Genomic DNA, 13,443 nt, shown 5'->3' with positions numbered 1-13,443 from the left:
AAGCGGTTTGTATAAAATTTCGTACAGCGCCCCTAGTCTGCCGTAGCGGAACTAAAAAGCCTACCATGAGGTGCAATAGTATACTACAGTAGATAAGTAAACTATACTACACTCGCTGTAGTAACCATACAATTTTTGCACCATGAGTTCTAAATTTGACATAATTATGTCATAGTTTATAGCTATTCGACGATAGATACGTCATTCACGGTAAATAATCTCGTGAAAGTTAAGAACTCTTCACGTTTACTATTGTAGTTACGTCAGACGATTTAACTATGTCAACTCATGGTAGAGGTACAGTAAATATCACGAAAGCATAATTTTCATTCATAATTTATAATCGATCTATCTGTATTTGAATAAAATAGGACACAAGCATTCGCTCTCTAAGATTTGTAGCCAGAATAGAATCATTTTATCAAGCAATCAATATTTCATCGCCTGCTACACCTGAAGGCGCAAATAATTACGAGTAGAGACGTTGCTCGCAATCTGTCACAGGCGCGCACAATGTCGTTTAATTTTGGCGCACAGTTAGGTTTTACGTATGTACGAGTCTTGGTTACTTACATGTAAATGAAAACTAGTTCGTCATGATAAAAGGTATTTAGTTGATTTCTATACACCTATAAATTATTGTCATCAGTTTTCTGTGAATTTTTTCGTAATAATTATTTTTGAAATATTTCCTAACACGTACCTACATAATATAATACAATTTCATTTCCCTAATGAATAGAATGAAATATTTTATGTCCTTATGGAATTTGAAAATCTCTGGACCGATCTCTGTAAGTTATAGATAAACATTTTTGCACGTGACCCCGTTTACTGCAAAATATCCTTTTCCTGAAAATGTTGGGTTATGTTATAATTAATATCTCTTAGAATTTTATAGGATGTTTTTCAAAAATGAGCAAATAATATGTACCATTTACGAATTGATTAAATGTTTGTTGCAGTTCGCACTTGGCCGCTGTGATTTATCAGTGAATAAGCTAAATATTTGTTATTTTTTTCAAATAATTATTATATGTTTTGTTGTTCATCATGAGTATTTTAAGATCCGTTTCGTGACAAGTTTAAATTAAATCAGTAGATTCATTGTGAAGTTTGGTCAAGATAAACACAATTAATTTTTAAATATCTGCTCTGTATAGGAAAAGATTTAAAAATATATAGTTTTATCAATTCGAATTCTGTTGATAATGTGAATGGACCGATTATAATGATGTTGCGGCAAAAAATTATCTACTTACTTGAAATAACTAGATTATGAATTACTTTTATATAATGTATAGATAAGAAGTAGAAATATAGAGTTTTTCAGCGCCTTTATTATTAAACTTTTAAAAAGTATTAACAAAATATGATTTAATGCATTTTTGTTTGCACTAAACAGAGGGACGTTATATTTGAAGATTAGTGTGCTACAAATAAATATAGTATTTATAATATGCATTGCTATAATAATATTTATTAGCTACATATAATATGCTTGTAAACAATGTACATGTACAAGCAGCACGAATTTCTTAGTGTTTTGAGAAATAAAAATACATTTAAGACCTATAATAATATCACATTGACTTCATAATACTTGATGGCTATTAAATGGTCCATTGTATGAGTTAGTCAACTCAGCAGGATAATCGCTGCGTTAGTACAAATTATCTAATTGCTTAGACGGACCAACTTAGTTCTGGTGTGGTGCAAGAGATTAAAAAAAACGGATTCATAGTTAAAAAAAGTTTTGTGTAGCTACTAAATATTGTTCTATTATTATTTTATTATACTAGCTGTGCTCTAGGTCTTTGCGTGATGATATAACTATAGCCTTCCTCGATAAATGGACTATCTAAGAGTGAAATAATTATTAAAATTGGGCTCGTGGTTCCTGAGATTAGTACGTCCAAGCAAACAAATCTCCATCTTTATAATTTTAGTATAGATTGAAAACTACGCCATTCCAGAAATTACTTTTTGTCTCTAAAACTCTGCAGAGTAGTCTCATCTTAGTCTCATCTACTCGATAAATAAAAATACCGAAAAAGTTCTTTCGACGTTTTTAAGGGCATTTCAAACAGTTCCGTTTTGAAAATCGTAAATGCACTTCGGAAATGGTTAAGAATTTAATGGCCGCTTAGGGTTTTTAATGTGCCGTAAATAGATTCTATTGTGGTTTTATTATTGCTGCTATTTCGCTAAGACGCCATTTACGATTAAGCCAAATGATACGGAAGCTAAATAATTGTTCTTTTTACTTTAGTTTTTTTGTAGTCCACGCTGTGCTTAGTCTAGATAGAACGGTGCTTATTATTAGATAGATCTTAAAAATAAACCAGAAATAAAGCGGAAATAAATATTGCACTAAAATATAACAAATCTTTTGAGCTTTTAGTTTAATAATAATATCCTTTGAAATCAGTTAAATACCAATAAATAGCTCTACCATTATAACTAACAAAACTATTGATTAATGATATTTTTGGTATAATAATTTATATTACAATGGTGTGAAACCGTGTTTCTAGAATTTTTACATTATTCTCTTTCACAACCAAAATAAATGTTCTTCGTCGTAAAACACATCGTTATTGAAATTAAAATCAATAATAAACAAATAACCTTTTAAATATTATTCATTTATTTATCGATTCCCTGTATTAAATTAAATTCTTCATCTATTCAGTGTGAATACGCCCTAAGTTCTTCACTTACACGACAAAATGGCCGAGGCACCGCTTTAGCATACTAATGGGAGTTTCTAGTTTAATAGCCTTTACTTATAATGATTTTATTGAATCGACTGCATACTTCATCAAGTCTTTACAACGTAGATGTACTGTAATTTTCATTTTTATTCCACCATTTTATTTACGAACTAGCTGTTCCGCGCGGTTTCACGCATTGCTCCGCTCCTGTTGGTCTTAGCGTGATGATATTATATATAGCCTAGCCTTCCTTGATAAATGGCCTATCTAACACTGAAAGAATTTTTCAAATTGGACCAGTAGTTACTGAGATTAGCGCGTTCAAACAAACAAACTCTTCAGCTTTATAATATTAGTATAGATATAACATAAAAATATGTGTACATTTAAATACCTACGTATTACGTGTTGAAACGCCAATTTCGTGTAGCACCTGCTTAAGTTTTCTTTTGAGAAAAAATGTAACTAATTCTCGCAATTTTCTTTTTAGACAGGCGTCTCTACACGGTAAGCTCACAGAGCATTTTAATTTGTTGCTCAACTTTTTTAATTTCCCCAAAAACAGCAGGTTTTCGCAACCGATTCAGCGCTGAATCGATGTCGTTTTGTGATCGTTGAATTTTTAATCAAAATCTGAAGCGCTTTCTGTGTTCCGTTCAACATTAATTTACAATCAAGCGTTGCGCTACAGCGCTTTATAATGAAAATCGTATACGTGTATTGTAATTTTAAATAGAAATGTCTGCCCCTATTCTACTGTGTGACATATTTATTTAGACCTCATATTTCATTTTAAAAGTTTTAAAATATTTTGTAAAATATAATAATATAAGGACACAGACATTACATTTTACGAAAAATAATTTACATAACCTAATTTATTTTCAGAGAATTAAAATCGTTTTACTGAAAGCTTTTCTATAATTATTTCAAAAAATTTGGTCCTTGTGATCAAACAGAAAATTTTAATTATAATCATTAACATTCATAAATCAATATAAAATTGAGCTTGCAAATATTATGAAGGATATATTATTTTCCAATAAATATAAAGACATAGTTTTAATAATTTATTAGTCCTTACATTTGATACCATTTAGGGCCCGAACACATACAACGGCGCACGATCTCTTAACTCTAATCTGGCTGTATATTTCATATTCTGTATATCATTCTCTGTGAGAAACTCAACTCTTTGTAACTGTCCATTTGGTAGCAAAACAAAATACGTTCCAATGCTTCTCTGAACCTCTATAGGTCCATCTAACTTTTCTGCTTCCGTGGTAGATGCAGGAGGTCCGTAGGTGTTTTCTGGAGGTCCGTATGTGTTTTCTGGAGGTCCATATGTGTTTTCTGGAGGTCCATATGAGCTGTCAGGAGCACCGTAAGTTTCTTGTGGTAGCGCGAACGGTTGTCCTGCTGGTTTCCAGCCAGAGGGCGGGTAGGGTCCTGTAGGTTCAGCGTCTGTTGGCGTGGGGTCTGTTGGGTCTGGTAGAGTAAACGCCGCGCCCGATGGTTTCCAGCCAGATGGAGGATAAGGTCCTGTAGGGTCTGCGTCCGTTGGTGTCGGGTCCGTTGGGTCTGGCAGCGTGAACGGCGCACCAGACGGCTTCCAACCAGACGGCGGATATGGTCCAGTTACATCCGTAGTGGATTCGGTCGGACTATCCGTGGTTGTTGGAGCTAATTCTTGGCGTTGAGAACGGAACCTCGCTGGTCTGTAGCGAGGTAGCTCAGCCAAGGCGCTCACTGCAAGGCACAACACTATGATACACTTCATATTTGATATCTGATGCATGTGGTTGATAGGTCGTCGAATTTATACTAAGATCGTTCGTTTAATAGTTCTTTGTGTATCGTAAATGGTATCGTGAGGACGGAGAATTAATGAGTTTGGATATGCAAGGCACATATTTCGGTAGCTGGCATTGAACCTATGACGTCAGTAGCAAAGGACATCCCTTGATGAGTCGTCAATGTTATGCCATGATTGGTGAAGAAAAAATAAATATTAATTTTAATAATGAAAAAGTAAAAGAATTCCTTACATTGTCTGGTATGAAATAATCTGCAACAAATTGTTACAAACATCCTGCACAACAATCGTGGTAAATATATTAGCATTTTCATTATGAGGCTTCTAAATAGACGCTTATTTTCTTGTTTTCAAAACTCTTTTAAAAGTGACCATATTTGTTTCGGCTTAATTATAAACATACACTTTAGCGACAATTACCATATAATTAAACATTATTTTATTCGTTTCTTTCGTAGACACGTACTACCTTTGTGAACAAAGCACGAATGTTCAGTGTAAATAAATGAATAAAATAAGAACTTAATATACAATTGGCTTACTCACATAAAAATTTCAGCAGACATTCACAGAATAAGCCACATTTCTGCTTATTACAGCCTACATTAGAATAATATCACTATATAAATACAATCTTAGTCTCGGTTTTGATATAGGTTGCCTAATTGAAACGGTATTACCCAGTTCTGTAACGAAGCCTGTATTTACGCCACAATTATTCGAGAAGTAAGTAAATATTATATAGTCGTATAATAATGTTCAATCTGTACACCCTCTAGTTTCGGCTAATGATGTTTCTAAAATTACATACCTATTAATTATTGAGCTTTTGAATTGATTGATGTTTATGTTATTAAATATCTGTAGTACAATGGATGTAGTACATTGATTACTACTGATATTTGGTTTGCAATGATTGTCTGCTTTGTAAACACAATATGAAAGCTTGTCAATAAATAGATGACGAATTAACGAACCATTAACAATATCTGAATATATAGAAGTATATTATCAAGATGATCTTATACTTTATTATTTATACTATTCAACGATAATTATTTATTGAGCGTGATTCGAACACACTTATTAGGTACTCCCAATAACTTTATAGTGCTATAAAGTCTGTCATAATCTATCAAACAAAATCAAAATTAAATCCGATAAAAATACAAATAAACAAACGATTGACGAGACAGCAAAAAATCGCATTTTTGATTTTTCCCAATAATTATTGCCTGTAAAGCTTAAGTGTGTGAAATTGGGAGCGGGGTAAATACAGAAACCTTACTGTTTGAACAGCAAGGTACTATCAATTTTAATTGCTCCACGCTATATCCTCTTTGTTTATCCATGGAATATTTGAAACAATGGGATTCATATTTCAAGTTACTGAATTCGGGGCGATTCATATTATCTTGATATTTGTTTATCTTACGTATTTTTTGTTATTACAAATACAAGAAGACAACAAGATAAATTACGTACTAACTGACTGAAGCCTGTAAGTTGTACGTTTCGAAGGTTTATTGTTTTATCGATTTTTTTATATAAATATCTAAATATGTATATCGGCTAGTAGTGTCAGAGATTTAATATACTTTTGTTTTATACATTTCAATGTTACTTAAGTTTATTTTCATGAATCCATACTAATATTATAAATGCGAAAGTAACTCTGTCTGTCTGTCTGTTACTCAATCATGCCTAAACTACTGAACCAATTTGCATGAAATTTGGTATGATAAGATATTTTGATGCCCGAGAAAGGCCACCTTTTATTAAATAATATTTACCACGGGCGAAGCCGGGGCGGACCACTAGTTTCTTATATATTTGGTTGCCATACTTGCATATTATGTTATAAATAATGATAAATTTTAGAACAATGAAGGAGGTTATAATAAAAGTACAATATCAGTAAATATATTTTATTCTTTGAGACGCGCTCGGCTTCTGTAAGCTTCTTTTTGTAATTGTCCTGAAAAGAGAAAAAAATATTAACCAATTCTGAAATAGATATAAATCTGCTTGACGAATTACATATTCTCAATCTCTCTATGGAAGCAATTGAAGAAACTTATTTAAAAATAAAGATTACTAACTTTAAATTAATTAAATGTACCTATGTACAGTGAAGTCCCATGTCCCATAGTGGGGTAAGGGACAGATGCATGATACATCTGTTTCATTGGTTGATTTTCTTTACACAGTATTGGACAAGCAGGCGATCAGCCTTCTGTGTCCTGCCAGACAGAGACATTTTTTTTCTTCGTCTCCACCGGGAATCGAACCCAGGACCACTCGGTTCGTTAACCACTGTACCAAGGACTGTAACTGTTTACATAAAATCTAAATAATATAGACCAACTCTTGTCGAATCCAGCTTTTCAATTTATAATATAAATTTACTAACCAATCTGAAAATAACTCTGAAGTAACAAAGAACACAAATTCGTTACAAAGTTATTAACAGGAAAAGGAAGATAAAATCAACAAATCCTTACAGTAACAAAAATATACTCACGATAAAACCCAAGTCCGGTAAAATAGTTGTCCTTAATTAGCCAGAGGTTGATGATCCATTGCACAATACCTCTGCAGCTGGTGAATGCAAAGAGGAGGGGAATCCAGGAGGTATCTTCCAGGGTAGCATGCTGGAGTTCCTCAACCTATCATAATATCTATAATTATTAAAATAGAACGCTTGAAATTTGATTTATGTGACAAATTAAATTTAAGTGACAAAAAAGAGCGTTTGTGCCGAGCACACGTGTCAGAAGTGAAACTTCTTTGGCAAGATTAAAAGATACCAAAATCGTCGCCTTACTCCATGACGTGACGGTATTGCCATGACACGACGTTGAAATTATACTCTCAACGTGCCTAAAGAAGTTTCACTTCAAAAATATTATGTACAGGCTAGCGGTCCGCCCCGGCTTCGCCCCTAGTACCTGTTAACGTTTTCTCTCCATAGCAACCATCCTCGTAGTCAAGGTATATTATTAAAAAATAACGAAATCCGGGCAGCCGTTCTCGAGATTTGCGCTTAGCATTTAGCGTTTCATTTTTTATATTATAGATGTGTAAATTTTCGTGCTGTTAAATATGCCGTCATTAACAGCTAAACATGTGTACATCTTTGTATCATGTTTACTGGCAAATAAAATGAATTGAATACCGTGTGCCAGGGATAGACCTTGATGATCCAGCGTAGAGATCTGCCACCACGGTTCATGTAGTCCAGGATTGCAACTGTAGAATGTGGTATGTTTTAATAGGTATAAATGAATCTGGTTATTTATTTGTACGTCTTTACAGTGTAATATGTTTGTTTTTCTTTTGTTAAAATTTTTCTGCGTTTCCAATCCTTTTAAGGGTTTCTAAGTTTGCATATAATTTAATCGTGTATGCATTGGAATGAGAAGATTACATTCTCTTTTACATTGCGAGATCGTTTAGGAATCCTATTTTGAATATACCTAGTATGTGAACCCTATATGATTAAATCGAATTTATGAGCAGGTTACGACTAAAGGTGTGATTTATCTCAATATGCAGGTAAATCATAATAGAAATACAATCTACCCTGTAAAGCTGATCAAACCACGCCCCCGTCTCAGTAAATAGGATATTAATAAGCTCTTACCGCAAGTAATAACTACTCCATTCTGAGGTAAAGCTATCAACGACAGAGCGGGCCATGAAACAAGCGACCTCATATAGCGGTTAGAAGTTATTAGGTTGTCAAACGTCAATAGAATGGGTTTAAAGATATCTGAAATGGGGGCACACTACATATTTATAAATACATTTTAGGACAAATTTGAATTATTATTTCTGGTGAATATCGGGTTGATAAATTTAAGATAATTGAGTACAAAGAAAATTTAAATATTGGCAATTTACAAAATGATAAACTTGTTTTAATAAGTATTATAAATGCTAGGTAAATTAAAGTTAGTGGACTGATAGTTTGCTAGATAAATAATCATAAAATGGAACTCTATTTTCTTGAATCTTCATTTTGAAGAGATTATTTATACGTACGTAATAGTTCTGTGGTAATAGTAAAAGTCCGATTCAGCTGGTAACTGAATTGGGATCGGAAATATTAGAAGCTAAATAACTAGAAATACTTGCAGTTCTCATAATATTATACGAATTGGGCATAAATTAAATCATTGATTCGTTACTCATCCTAAATTCCATACGGATATAGCTTGTTACCCAAAATTTAGCTCTAAATTCATACCAATAATTGATAACTGGTATTGCCAGTACAATGTGACGCTAGTTTCATAGTCACTTATATTAAGAGCGCTTATTCAATTTAACGCAAGTCAAAATCTCCGCGATCTATTACGATAGATCGCGGCTTGCGCTATCCTTTTACTATGAACAGCATAGGTCCACAGGAGAGCGCCGAGCAACATGTCCTCTCTCTGGAAAGGCTCGCTGCCGACTGATTTGAATCAGGTCGCGCGCAGTGTTTTATAGTACTTTTAAAAAAATTGTAGAAAAATAATAGAGGTACCTTAGTTGATTTTTTAAATTTTATCTTATAAGTAAGACATTCTTTTATTGCAATATGTATAAATTATATTCAATTAAGTCAAATATCTTGGTGAAAATAATCATTTTGTCGACTATAATTTCTAAAAAAATTCACATTGTTGTGGATTTTAATTTCGTAAGTTAGGAGTCCAAAATAAAAAAATCTTTTAACTAACTATTTTAATAAGGATTTTTGCAGTTAGTTAAAAAAATTGTGTGTTAGATCTGTCAGCAATTTCAGATATTTTTAGCTTCGAAATTGACACTAAAAGTGAAATCAAGTAATCATCGGCTCAGTTATCTTGATGGTATTCACAAATACTGTATTAATTGAAAAAAACTCTTAATTAACTATATAGACAATAAAATTTCCTAAAATTATTAGTAATTCATATGTTTGTAAGATAAGTGGTTGATGGACAATCTGGTTTGAAAAATCACATATTTGAGCCAAACAGCGCACGGACCGCGTACACGGCCTTAACTGGTAACATATAGGTGCTATTAGAAACCGTTTGATTCGAAGTGAAGCTCTCAGAACTGAGCAATTAATGCTCAAATGGTTTTGTATTGAAGTGCCATCGATATGTTTCCTGTACTAAATTGTACATAGTGAATTATTAGATCGGGGAATTTGGTTTATTAATTTGTAATAGAGATATTGAACTCACATTAATCATTCATAATCAAACTATTGGAAAATGTAATTTTTTCAAAGTATTGTCACAGAATATAATATAATAGTACTACTTATTGTTTAAACTTTAACTTATATAACAAATCAAGGTGATATTTATCAACGCCTATGGGAAAAAATGCTTATTAATTACCTCCTCATAAAAAATTAAGGCAAATAATAGTAGACTAAGTCATATATTTTATTTTATCTATAAAATTAAAATTATGATAAAACAAATCATACATACTTTCAGTATTGCAATCAGCAGTATCCTGTAAGAACATAGCCATAAATACGACATCCACGACCAGCATAGCAAGACCCGCCAGCGTAAAGGGTACCAGTACTGCGTAGAAGCCACATGGTCTCCTACCATGGGTCACGTTGACGATACTGAAGACCAGCCAGATGATGTGGAGTGATAGCCAGAGGCGGATTGCTCTAGTCAATAAAAAAAATCAAAATTCAAAACTGCACGACTCATATTATCTTATATATAAAATTCTCGTGTCACAGTGTTAGTCTGCATACTCCTCCGAAACGGCTGGACCGATTCTCATGAAATTTTCTGTGCATATCGGGTAAGTCTGAGAATCGACCAACATTTATTTTTCATACGTACCACGGGCGAAGCCGGGGCGGGCCGCTAGTCTTATATATAAAATTCTCGTGTCACAGTGTTAGTCTGCATACTCCTCCGAAACGGCTGGACCGATTCTCATGAAATTTTCTGTGCATATCGGGTAAGTCTGAGAATCGGCCAACATCTATTTTTCATACGTACCACGGGCGAAGCCGGGGCGGGCCGCTAGTTATATTATAAATATGCGTTCGACAAAAGAACGACGCTAAACGAAATAACAATTTTTGCCCGTAGCAGAATTATTCTCCATTAAATTATCTATGAAATAGTGTAGAGAATTAAGTAGATTACCAATCGTGTAATTAATAAAATAGCTGCGGTATGGGCAAAACATTTTTTTCTTTCGTAGAGCTGATAATGTTTCGCATTGAGTCGTGTAATTAAGTGGGAAGCACTTACATTGACGAAGATCAGCCCCCCTAGCCAAGTGGTTTTCTTTTAGCGTAGCGTTCAATAGAATATACTACGAATGTATGAGATTGACGTAAGCTGTAGATACGTTTGTCTACAGCTTACGTCAATTTCATACATTCGTAGTCTATTCTATTGAACGCTACGCTAACAGAAAACCACTTGGCTAGGGGGGCAGAAGTCTTAAAATGAACTCCGTCTATTAGTCTAAGCTATTAGTATAGTCTTTAGAAACAGAATAGAGATATTATATCAAACAAGAAAGAAATAAGATTTAAACATGTCAAGTAAAAGTATGCAAATAAGATTGCGTTTAAACAGCAAAAGTTTGATGTAACATGGAAATTTCTTATGGTGATGAAATTGTGTCTTATAATAATTATAACGGCAATTTGAAAACTTTACTTTGCCTTTCTGTTAAATTTAAGTTAATCACTTTAAGACTTGATGGAACATTGTAGAACAATGGCTTAATCATAAGAAATGATTGATTGTATTGATACTTAGCTACCTCAGTGGTGACAAATAAATAAAATTTAAAATAAATAAGTAGGTAAATGGCCTTTAAGGTTAATGAGAAGATACGAAAACACTTAAATAAATTGATAATTCATGACAATGAACCTCATTTGATACAAACTTGATAAAAACATTCATATACTATTTTACTATATAGCTGTGCTGCACGGTTTTACTTGCGGACGAACCCGCGGACGCAAGCCAGTATGTAATGTTATGTGTTATTCTGTTACATAAACTACATCATTATCAAAATCGATACAGTGATTTTCTCGTAATAGAGTCAGAAACATACATTCATTTGTATAGGATTTTTGGTAGTCTTTAATATTTCCATACCTCCTAAACTGAGCAGCTATAGGATTAGACACAGGCCACATAATAGTAGAAAACAGCAAGTCATCATAGTTCCGTACGGTAAAGTTATAGAAGTGAATTCTGCCACATGCTTCTGGATCGTACAGATAGAGGAGTTTCATTAGAGTCACTTCGTGGAGCTCATTGCTGTCAGGCGCCAAGCGACAGGTGAGGGTCAGCCAGCTGATTATCACACATATGGCTGCTGAAAAAGAAGTTTTTGTGTAAAAAAAAAAATGATATTCAGATGGTGTGTTGTAAACATTACAGTTATTATATACAAGCAGTGCTCTGCGGTTTTACCCGCAGTGCTCCGCTCCTGTTCGTTTTAGCGCGATGGTATAGATCCTACTAATATTATAAAGGCGAAAGTTTGTAAGTATGGATGTATGGATGTATGGATGTTTGTTACTCTTTCACGTAAAAACTACTGCATGGATTTGAATGAAACTTTACCACAATATAGCTTATACATCAGAATAACACATAGGATAGGTTTTATCCCGGAAATCCCACAGGAACGGGAACTATGCGGGTTTTCCTGTGAAAACGCGGGCGAAGCCGCGGGCGGAAATCTAGTATATCCTATAGCCTTCCTCGATGAATGATATAACACCGAAAGAATTTTTCAAATCGGACGGTAGTTCCCAAGATTAGCGCGTTCAAACAAACAAACTGTTCACGTTCAGCTTTATAAATTAATATATTAATAAGTATAAATTATGGTTTAGGTACTTATAGAAGTTAGCTGAAACAATATTCTAGATAGATTTTATAAGCTTTGTTTGCCTAAAATACCATCCCCATTCGTAAAGTAACTTTTCTGCGTTGAGCCAACAAAAATATAAATACAAACTTTAATATTTTAAATACCACGGAACATTTTATGATTATTCGTAAGTAATTATCAATATTGTTCGTCTATTGTTGATCGCAAAAGAAAATTAATTTGAGAACATCATTGTACAACCATTTTAGAGGATAATAAAGCCATGAATGGACAAATTTCACAGTTCAAACGGATCAATAACGAAACTCTTCAACTTTAAACTGAATTTCACTTACTTTGATAAATTATCATCATAATAGTCCAAATGCCGAGAGAGTTCATCTTTGTTTGCTTCACAATATTACCGTTCAATTAAAATTTAATTTAGTACATTTAAACTAAGTTAGTGAAACAAGGACAGTTTCCTGACAAGCAATTCAAGTAGGCCATGAATTTGCCGTAATTCCGGAGTTCAGTTTTGATACAAGCCCGAAATGCCCAAAATTAATGATCGTCCTTAGCTGACATTTCTGTAATGAAAAATTTAATGCCCCCTTCTCAGATTGAATTTCAGCGTCGTTATAGAATTTCGCATTAACCAAGTGCTTATAAATTGTATTGCGATTAAAGAGTTCATGTTTAAAGGTTGTATTTAATGTTATTTTTCCCCTGCTTTCGAGTAAAAGATAATGTTAGTCACATTATATGAATGGTTATTGTATCTAGCTTCTTTGCATAAAGCTGTACAAAAACATAATTACACTTACAACTGCAATGTTCATTTTTTACTACATTGCTTACAAGAAAATGTACCTACAATTTACAAACATCTTAATACGATTCTGTAAAACCTGATTTATTTCCAAAGATTCAAATGTGGTAAATAATAATGTCTAAAATTATCCCTTTTATTCCCACTAATCTTCTTTTATGTAGATTTTCGTATTTAAAAACATACATCATATTCGTAACGTATTA

General features: G+C 33.2%; 2 protein-coding genes across 2 annotated transcripts; both read right to left on the bottom strand.

Moving 5' to 3' along the window:
• Positions 1-3,774: 3,774 nt before the first annotated feature.
• LOC123696699 (extensin-like) lies at positions 3,775-4,530 on the bottom strand. Its single transcript, XM_045643053.1, has one exon. The coding sequence runs from the start codon at positions 4,513-4,515 to the stop codon at positions 3,814-3,816; it is 702 nt and encodes a 233-aa protein (XP_045499009.1). The 5' UTR covers positions 4,516-4,530; the 3' UTR covers positions 3,775-3,813.
• Positions 4,531-6,461: 1,931 nt separating this feature from the next.
• Positions 6,462-12,996, bottom strand: LOC123696698. Its single transcript, XM_045643052.1, has 6 exons — positions 12,762-12,996; positions 11,679-11,901; positions 10,014-10,207; positions 7,712-7,785; positions 7,058-7,202; positions 6,462-6,511 (listed from the first exon to the last, which is right to left on the bottom strand). The coding sequence occupies exons 1-6, from the start codon at positions 12,805-12,807 to the stop codon at positions 6,462-6,464; spliced, it is 732 nt and encodes a 243-aa protein (XP_045499008.1). The 5' UTR covers positions 12,808-12,996.
• Positions 12,997-13,443: the final 447 nt, after the last annotated feature.

The sequence above is a fragment of the Colias croceus genome, chromosome 13, assembly GCF_905220415.1.
Source record: "Colias croceus chromosome 13, ilColCroc2.1".
Lineage (NCBI taxonomy): Eukaryota > Metazoa > Arthropoda > Insecta > Lepidoptera > Pieridae > Colias > Colias croceus.
The sequence above is the reverse complement of the archived record's forward strand: the minus strand, read 5'-3'. Positions and strand labels throughout refer to the sequence as shown.

Bases quoted from the DNA above. Each gene is read 5' to 3' on its own strand.
- LOC123696699 (XM_045643053.1), bottom strand. From the start codon at position 4,515: ATGCATCAGATATCAAATATGAAGTGTATCATAGTGTTGTGCCTTGCA.
- LOC123696698 (XM_045643052.1), bottom strand. From the start codon at position 12,807: ATGAACTCTCTCGGCATTTGGACTATTATGATGATAATTTATCAAA. The intron at 11,902-12,761 runs GTAAGTGAAATT...CTTCTTTTTCAG, and splicing joins TATGATGATAATTTATCAAA to CAGCCATATGTGTGATAATC. The intron at 6,512-7,057 runs GTGAGTATATTT...TTCTCTTTTCAG, and splicing joins TACCGGACTTGGGTTTTATC to GACAATTACAAAAAGAAGCT.